The sequence below is a fragment of the Corythoichthys intestinalis genome, chromosome 2, assembly GCF_030265065.1.
Source record: "Corythoichthys intestinalis isolate RoL2023-P3 chromosome 2, ASM3026506v1, whole genome shotgun sequence".
Classification (NCBI taxonomy): domain Eukaryota; kingdom Metazoa; phylum Chordata; class Actinopteri; order Syngnathiformes; family Syngnathidae; genus Corythoichthys; species Corythoichthys intestinalis.
In genome coordinates, this window is record NC_080396.1 from 56,716,327 (window position 1) to 56,725,566 (window position 9,240).

Sequence of the window (9,240 nt, forward strand, 5' to 3'; positions counted from 1 at the left end):
GACATGGTAGATATCACATGTACTGTATATAGATATAACTACATGCAAAATGACAGACATGGCACTAAATGCGTTAGTAGACAGCCACCATCTTGAAGCAGTAGACTTTTTAGGACGGCTCTGTTGTAGAGAACCTTCCTAGCGAACCTAAGTAACTTTTTATCTAAAATACTTCTAAATCGGCAAAATCTTGACTTGAATCTATCTTTAAATGATGAAACAGTTTTAAAACTTTCATATGTCGAAAGTAGAGAGAAGGGAACTAATGCAATAATGGGAGCAATTCTAACAACTTTTAACAGTTGATTCAGGGTAAAGAGTAAATTAGGGTAAAGAATTGGGCTCGGGCCAATTGTACCAAAAAACTTCACATAGTGTGGCCAATGAGCGAAACCAAAATCTCATGCAGGTCGTTTTGGCACACTTTTCCTTCATTGTTTTGGCAAAGTCAAACCTAATTGTTCTAATCACCAGTGTGCTCTTGTGCTGTTTTTTTCTCAACTGTATGGACTGGCAACTAAATACGGAGGCTCTGAAGTGCAAAACAAAACTGCGAATCCAAAAACACAACGGCAAATAAAAAACAAAACGGCAAATAAAAAACAAAACGGCAAATAAAGAACACAACGGCAAATCAAAAAAACACAACGGCAAATTCAAAAGTACAAAAGCAAATAAAAAACACAACGGCAAATCTAAAACCACAACGGCAAATTCAAAAACACAACTGCAAATAAAAAACACAACGGCAAAATAAAAATACATTAAGGAACCGGAAGAGGTAGGCACCAGTCAAAAAGTAAACTCATCGCTTATTTGACGAATCTACTGTCAACGGTAGGTATTAATAAATAAGCAATTTATTCTGCGTCTGTTGTGGTATTTGAAAATGAGTATTACCAAAGACGCGAACGTGGCTTCCACTATAAATCCATTCTTACATCTTCAACTACTTTGATATTTTTATTAGAGACATATGAATGAGGTAAAATATGCCGGCGCCACGATGTTCATCAGCGCAACTTTCCTATTGGTACGTTCGATGTGCCAACACGATGCTCCCATTGGTTGTAAATTGTTGTTGATTGTATGACATTGGAGAGTGCAGTGTAAATAAAGTTTGTGTGAAATGTGAGTTCAACTGTTGTGTTCAGATCAGGGAAGCATTTTCCTACTGTTTGCAATTTACAATCGAGGTATCAATGAACACACAAGTCTATGTGCCTGCGAATCCAACCAAAGGGAACGATGCGTTGGCACATCGAAACCTCCAATAGGAAAGTCATGCTGACACACTATCCCATCGCGGCGCCGGCATATTTTACTTCGTTAGAAGTGATAGTGATGTAAAATGGTGTTACACTTATATAGCGCTTTTCCACCTTTCAAGGCGCTCAAAGCGCTTTACACTATCTCACCATCCACCTACTGGTAACGCAGCACCAGGAGCAACGTGGGGTTCAGTGTCTTGCTCAAGGACACTTAGACCTGCGAATCCAACCAAAGGGAACGATGCGTTGGCACATCGAAACCTCCAATAGGAAAGTCATGCTGACACACTATCCCATCGTGGCGCCGGCATATTTTACTTCGTTAGAAGTGATAGTGATGTAAAATGGTGTTACACTTATATAGCGCTTTTCCACCTTTCAAGGCGCTCAAAGCGCTTTACACTATCTCACCATCCACCTACTGGTGACGCAGCACAAGGAGCAACGTGGGGTTCAGTGTCTTGCTCAAGGACACTTAGACGTGTTCATCAGGGCGGAGAATCGAACCCACAACCTCTGGGTTGGGGGACAATTACTCTACCACTGAGCCACGTCACCCCACAACGACACACACAACACACCACAACAATGATGTAACGAGGCTGAAGGGAGTAGTTACCTTTCTCGCACACACACCAAATAACTGTTTGCATTAGTCTCACACATTCAATATAGTAAAGCATTTAACCATAGTTTGAGGGACGTCATGCCATGCCCTTTGACACAGTAAAGTGGATCACCTTATCAGCCCTCGCCTGACGTCAACAGCTCTTCGGTGGGTCAGGGCACCCTCGCCCTACCCTATGCAACAAATTGATAGCGCAGTGTCTTAGACGTCAAGACATGCCTCAGTTTCCGTGGCAACCATGTCCCATTCACGAAGGATGACGCACAAACTTGACTGTCCAAACCTGCCACAGAGGGATGATCCCAAGACAACACCCAGGCACGCCTTCCGCCCGGTCTACTCCACCACAGCTTTCAAAAGGCTCAACATTTAGATAACAACTGTCGCTTCTCGGGGACATTCCGATATATCCGTTTTTTTGCGGACCTTGGATCCAACATTGCCTCTCCGTTGTCTGTTTTGCCTTGTTTTATTGATCACTGTCGACAAATAAATTGTCAACCTGTTTTCTGTGAGCTTTCTTTAAACCGTTCAAAATGGAGTCAGTACAAAGGGTTAGGTGTAGGCCCGGGGGACCACCCTGGGTCCCGGGGGGGGGGACGATGGCTCCTTTGCTGGGCGGCGGGAGGAGGGATGGGCTGCGCGTGCCCCCCCACCCCCCCCGCCCTCCTTCCCCGGGCTGGCTGGGTGGGGGCCGTGGCCCTGGGTTGGCGCCCGCGCGGTTTCTCCGTCCGTCTGCGTGGCTGTCGCGCGCCCGGTGGGGCTTGCGTGCTGCTGGATGTGGTAGGGCATGCTCGGGTTGGGGGTTCCGGTGCCGGGATTGGCGATGCGGCGGCGTAGGGTTGGTCGCCAACGGGCTTACACTCATAAGAGATTCACACGATTACTGGGTTCTAGATCACAGAACTGATTTGTGTACACTCTACCCCTTTCAATCACTTAGCTTATAGTCTTATAGACACCCCCACCCCCATTCTCCTCTTTCACTGGCCAATAGGCCCCCACATGGTGTAAACCGGAAATACATCTCGCTGACGATAGCACCAGCATATTAGTAACTAGTTTAGATGTTCAATGTATTTCTTGTTGCTGTTTGTGTATGTGTTTCTTTTCTTTCTTCTCTTGTATTTCTTTTCTTCTGTCCCCCCATAATCCCTTCCTGTTCGCTGCTTTGTCATAATAAAAAGGTATTTTGAATTATCACAATGGGAGTATGTCAGACTCTCAATGTGAAACATTAAAACTGTTCAGAATCCGGGCACTTAGACTTCCATTCTCTGTGTCAAACAGCTGAACAGGACAGGTTTAAAAAAAAATAAATAAATAAATAAAAAACAAAGGGTTAGGTGTGGACGCGCGGCGTTTGACTTGCTGGGGCGGCGCCAGCGGAACACCATCTGGTTCGGCTGTCGCTGTTCCGGCGGCTTGGCCTGGAGGCCGAATTCCTTGAAGGCGCGCCAAGCCTTCGAAGCGTGTGTCGAGTAATGAAGGGGCATTTCCGGGAAGTGTGTGCCGAGGCTCGCTTCATTCCGAAGCCTCACTACCAAGCTGTACCACGTGATTGCTGCAGTGAGTGCTTTAGATTTTGCAGCGCGGTTTGACAGCTCTGGGCAGCGAGGCTTCGGACGTCATTGTTTTCGGAACCTCCTCTAAATGACGCGAGCCTCGGCACACACTTCGCGGAAACGTCCCTTTATTACTTGACACAAGCTTCGAAGGCTTGGTGCGGGGCCCGGCTCTACGCGGGGCAAGAGGGGGCAGTGCTCCCTCAAATAAATATCTTGCCCCCTCAAATCCAAATTTTCGAAGTTGAGAAAGCGCATTTTTAATACACTCACAAAATTAATATATTACAAATTGACAGAATAATCAGCAATCAATATACAACCACTCCATATACAAAATCTGGACATGGCTCCTTAATATGGCAATATATGCACCTAACTTTGACTGTGAGAGGTATGAGTTGACACTTCTGCGAAGCGCGTTCAGGAGATATGGTGTGTGCATGTGTTTTGGGGGAGCTGAGTTCCCACGTTGGAAAATCGTTCTGATGTGCTGTAAAGTAGTAATGTGGGCTAAAAACACGGTTGCTACAAATAGGAATAGCCTATTTTATTGCTCCAACGATACATCACAAGTTGAGTGACTGGCGCTATTTCTTTGAACATAATACAATGAGTTCCTGTCGACTGTCTCATCAGATTTTTACTCCTTTTTCGTGCCAGCTGAAGTGAAGTTCTCAAGGTCATAGCTCATAATGTTTTTCTGTGGAAAATCACCAGTTGATACTTAAGTTCCACTTTCGTTTTCGTAGGTATCGTCTCACAGTAAGCATCCTTAGGTAACGCCCTTTCAACAGTATAAGTGTCCGGCCTCTGTTCTGCTTCTTTGTACTCTTGCGTGTTCATGGCTCCTCGCCCGATCACGCCCTTGTATCCTTGATGTATTAAGTTTTATATACTGTAAAGTCTTCAAAGCAGGCAATCCTTGGTTGGTCTGATTCATTTCTCATATCGAGCTATCGAGTTGACACTTGTCTTGGAGTTCAAAGTTGAATTTCCCTGACATACATGAATGCAGAATCAATCTTAGCATGTTCTAATCATACAGTCGATAGCAGGTGCAAATGAAAACTTCACACATGCTTTACAGGTTAGTGCCAGATAAACTGCCCATCCTATTTAGCTCTTTGTGCCATCATAATTAAATGAGGTAACTGGACATAAAAAAATGATAATTATAGATTTACAAGCGAATAATTGCCTACTTAATGGGTTCCATTAGAAGTTAGGTGTGCCTTGACTTTTCTTGTCTAGACTATTAGTATATGATTGCCATTCCAGATTCCAGAGCTTTATCGTGTTGGTATATAAGGACTGTCATCGATCTTAACATCATCGATCTCAACATAAGCCTTCACAACTACTGAGGTACTCTTCTGCTTTTTAAACTCAACTTTATTCATTCCTTTTTCAGTGTTTGCATTGGAATATGAGTGTAATTCTCATATTGTGAAAGTTTTTCTCATCTTGTGCAGATGGCAATTGCTCTCCGCTCGTTGTTTCTCCTTTGGGGAATCATTGGATTTTTGACTGGAGCTGTAAGTGTGTGTCACCTGTGGAATTAAAATTATTTTATTATGTGCTATTAATATTTTGATATAAATAAATAAATATAATAGAATTATTATATTAGTGTTAAACTTCTGCAGTCTGTTTATAATAACGTTTTTCTTCTTTACAGTATGCTATACCTGTTAAAGTTGTGAAAGGTTGGTGTCTCAATGCTTAAAAACAACAACAACACGCTTGTTTTGTCGGCATTTGACTATTGTCTAATTTACTTGTAAAACACAAATTGTGTTGCAGGAAATGGCTGTCCAAAAGGCTGGACTCAATTCAACTCTCGCTGTTTCCTCTACCAAGATGAAGAAAGGCAGTTTGCAGATGCAGAAGTATGCCAAACATCCACATAGTCATTCGCCCCTTTCGCACATGCCGAAATACCGGGAAAATCGCGGGATTTAAACGGGTAGTCATTATGTGTGAAACCAATTTCCCGGGTCGACTGACACAGAGATTACGCGGACATTTCACAGGTCCCATCTTAGTATAATGTCCGGGAATGTCGCAGGAAATGGTGTGTGTGGAAGCAGGTGTTAAATTCTCGGGTCGGGAAGGAGTTTCAGCAGGGATCCCCAAACTTCCCTTTTCCTGGCCACATTAACTAGCTCTGACCAGGGGATCCTGAAAACGGTCACACCTTGCTTGCTACCAGATCACGTTGGATAAGGCGCTATTGGAAAGGAAAAGTTAACTGTTGACAGAGGATCTGTTAACACGCCCCAAAAACGAATCAGCATTTTTTTCCTTTACAAAAACAGCGAAATTTTCTAAAATTCAATTCCAGGCCGAAAATGAAGATGATTATATATATTTTTTTCGGGCCCTGTGAGGAAAAGTTGGCTGCTGATTTAGACCGTGAAGAACTTCAAATAGCTTGCATTGTAGCCGTTGCAGCTGTTGAATATTTGTGTGAAGAGTGGGTGTTAAACCAAGGCTTAGTGGACCTTCTAGTTTTCAAATGTGTGTCATTGCTGGGGGATTTGCATTATAATACTGAAGGTGAAATAGACCGCTGTCTTTGAAGTAGCCTAGCAGTAGTACGTAAACTATCCAGCATGCGTTTATACTGCGATTGTGCACGCCTTGAATAGAGAAAAAACGCGAGCATGAGACATCTGGACCGAAACAGCTGTTTTTGGAGATCTTCAGCACTCCCTGCTGTGAGTGACTTCCAGCACCTTGATACTTAAATGTTTAGATACACACATACAACTGTGCAAACAGTGTCAGATTAGTGTGTTGCTTGCATTTTATTTATTTATTTTACACGTTTTTCTTTTTGTAAAGAATTAATCATATTACACGCGTCAAAGTGTTTAAAAATCATTACCAGGAGTGAACGGTAGAATGCTTTTCACCTTTGTTTAGTCCCATCTCCATCCCTCCCCATCTGACTTTCACTCCCGCTACGGCCTATTCCCACAATTGATGGCGAACTAAAAAATGTCCTCCCCTAATCTGAATGACGTTTGTTCATTCAAAATCCATACACAGAGGAAGTCTTTGATCTTTGTATTGTATTGGAAGTTTCCCCATTTCTACTATCAAGTGTTTTGTTTTGTTTGTTCTTGTAGAGCATCTGCAACATCCTTCATGGAAACCTGGCCTCGGTCCACAGTGCTTTGGAATATGCAGTAGTTCTTGAATTAGTTCGGGCAAGCTCTGACTCTGATGGTGATGTTTGGCTTGGACTACATGAGGCAATAGAGGTAAAGTGTATGGCTTGTGTTTGGTTCTTTCACGTTTGTTCCTTAGAGTGTCTTGTCCTTGTGATCGCCCATTGATTTCCCCTGTCGTTGGTCTGCTCCTTGCGTGTCGATCAATCTTCTATCTCTTGTGTCATTGTCTTGCTACCCCATGTCTGTGTATTTAACGTCCTCATGTTCAGTCATTCCTTGTTGCGTCAATGTCCATGTCAGACGTGTTTTCCCTGACCCCCATCCTTGCTGTGTCCCTGATTCCTCGTAAGTTGATTGTAATACTTGGTCCTTTGTTTGAATCTCTGAGCTCTGTTTGTATTTTTTTCCCCCCTGGACGTTTCAATATGAAAACATTTACAGTTTTCCAATACTCTGCCTGGCCTACCTGTTTCTGTGCATTTGGGTCCACCCATACCTTGTCCCTTGCCGTCTCGTCCTCCATACCTGACATTGTAACCCCCCCCCCCAAAAAAAAACAAAGAAAACCCCACTAACTTGACTTGAAATTGACTGAAAAGGGATTTGCAACCAAGTATTAAAAAGGAAAAAAAAATCATTTATTTTATTTTTATTATTTATTCTTTTGTATGGCACGGTGGCTGAGTGGTTAGCACGTCTGCCTCACAGTTCTTGAGATCAAGGGTTCAATCCTGGGCTTCGGCCTTCCTGTGTGGAGCTTGCATGTTCTCCCCGTGCCTGCGTGGGTTTCCTCCGGGAACTCCGGGTTCCTCCCACATCCCCAAAAACATGCATGGTAGGCTGATTGAACACTCTAACTTGTCCGTAGGTCTGAGTGTGTGTGTGTGAATGGTTGTATGTCTCCTTGTTCCCTGCGATTGGCTGGCAACCAGTTCAAGGTGTCCCCTGCCTACTGCCCATAGTTAGCTGGGATAGGCTCCGGCACCTCCGTGACCCTCGTGAGGAAAACCGGCATGCAATATGAATGAATTTATTCTTTTATTTCGTTACCTTTCGTCATTTAAAAAGTAGAACCACATACACAAAGTCATACTTCTTAGGAGTGTAACAGTTAATTGAAACATCAATTGGTCATGCGCTGTCAAGTAAATCTATATAAAACAAAACAAAGTTTATTATCACCATTCTTTAGATATGCTATTTTGTTAAGAATGGTTTTCATTCAAACGTGTGAAAAGTTTCCGCAGAATTTCAAAATAATTAAAATAGATTTTTTAAAATGTTTTTATTTTTATTTTTGAGATTAACTTGAAGTGATTGTGTTAAATGTATGCATGATATTGGATTAAAATTGATCGAAGTCGTCTGAATCAAATCAAATTGAATTACATCATGGCAGACATGGCAAATATCATATCGTGGTCCAAATAATTGATACATAATATTAGTCATTTAAACCCTTCCTACACTTTTCACCTGATTTAGATGTGTAAATCCCTATGTTAAACTGGAACGTCTTCAGCCTAAGACAAAAACACGCACATTTAATTTCAAATACATTGTAGTGAGGTTCACAGCAAAAAAGGTGAGAATTGTGTCTATACCCCAATATATGTACAGCCTGACAGTACATGAATGCATTAAACTTTCAGTGTGACTTATTAAAATATATAACTTCTAGGATGGTAACTTCATGTGGACTGATGGCACAGAAGTTGATTTCACTGCCTTCAATGGTGACGACGATCCTGGAGATTGTATTGAGCTGGAATTCAGTGGTAAATATACTTGAAAAATGTCTAGAAGAATATTTGCGCTGTCTGAATCTATTGCTGCTAATTTGGAATGTTGGATATTTAATAATGAAAATTGCACACATTTTGTTGTCATTATTACTCATATTTGTGTTTCCTTCTAGATGGTCTCTGGGACAATGACAACTGTTATGACACGAACAGATTTGTTTGTGCCAGAGATGCTGAATGCGACTACTGACCATCACTCCTACTGTCATATAATCTTTAGAAATGTATTATAGAGACTGGCAAGATCATTCTCCTTTATTAATTGCTTGAAGTAAAAAAAAAAAAAAAAAAAAAAAAAAGGACAACACAAGATTTAAAAAAAAGTCTTTACTGGAATAAATAATTTTTTGTCCTATTTTTTCATTTTACCTCAAAGGAGGTGTTTTTTGTGCCAGAGATGCTGAATGCGACTACTGAGCATCACTCCTACTGTCATATAATCTTTAGAAATGTATTATAGAGACTGGCAAGATCATTCTCCTTTATTAATTGCTTGAAGTAAAAAAAAAAAAAATGACAACACAAGATTAAAAAAAAAGTCTTTACTGGAATAAATAATTTTTTGTCCTGTTTTTTCATTTTACCTCAAAGGAGGTGTTTTCCCTCGTCTTTCTCTCTTATTATACAATAAATTGGACTGTTTTTCAGGGTATGAGAGTAATATGTCGTTCTAAATGCAATCACGATCGAATATATGCCGCTCAAAATAATAAAGTGAACACAAACGTTACTCGTTGTAAATCTGAATGAATGAAATATTTTTAATAAATACTTTGTTCTTTCCATAGT

At 41.5% G+C, this 9,240-nt stretch overlaps 1 protein-coding gene across 1 annotated transcript; it reads left to right on the plus strand.

Annotated features, from left to right (window-relative positions):
* The first annotated feature begins 2,155 nt into the window (after nt 1-2,155).
* On the plus strand, nt 2,156-8,906 carry LOC130929515 (galactose-specific lectin nattectin-like). Its single transcript, XM_057856700.1, has 6 exons — nt 2,156-2,233; nt 5,146-5,173; nt 5,271-5,356; nt 6,602-6,736; nt 8,328-8,424; nt 8,565-8,906. The coding sequence occupies exons 1-6, from the start codon at nt 2,156-2,158 to the stop codon at nt 8,639-8,641; spliced, it is 501 nt and encodes a 166-aa protein (XP_057712683.1). The 3' UTR covers nt 8,642-8,906.
* The last annotated feature ends 334 nt before the right edge of the window (nt 8,907-9,240 follow it).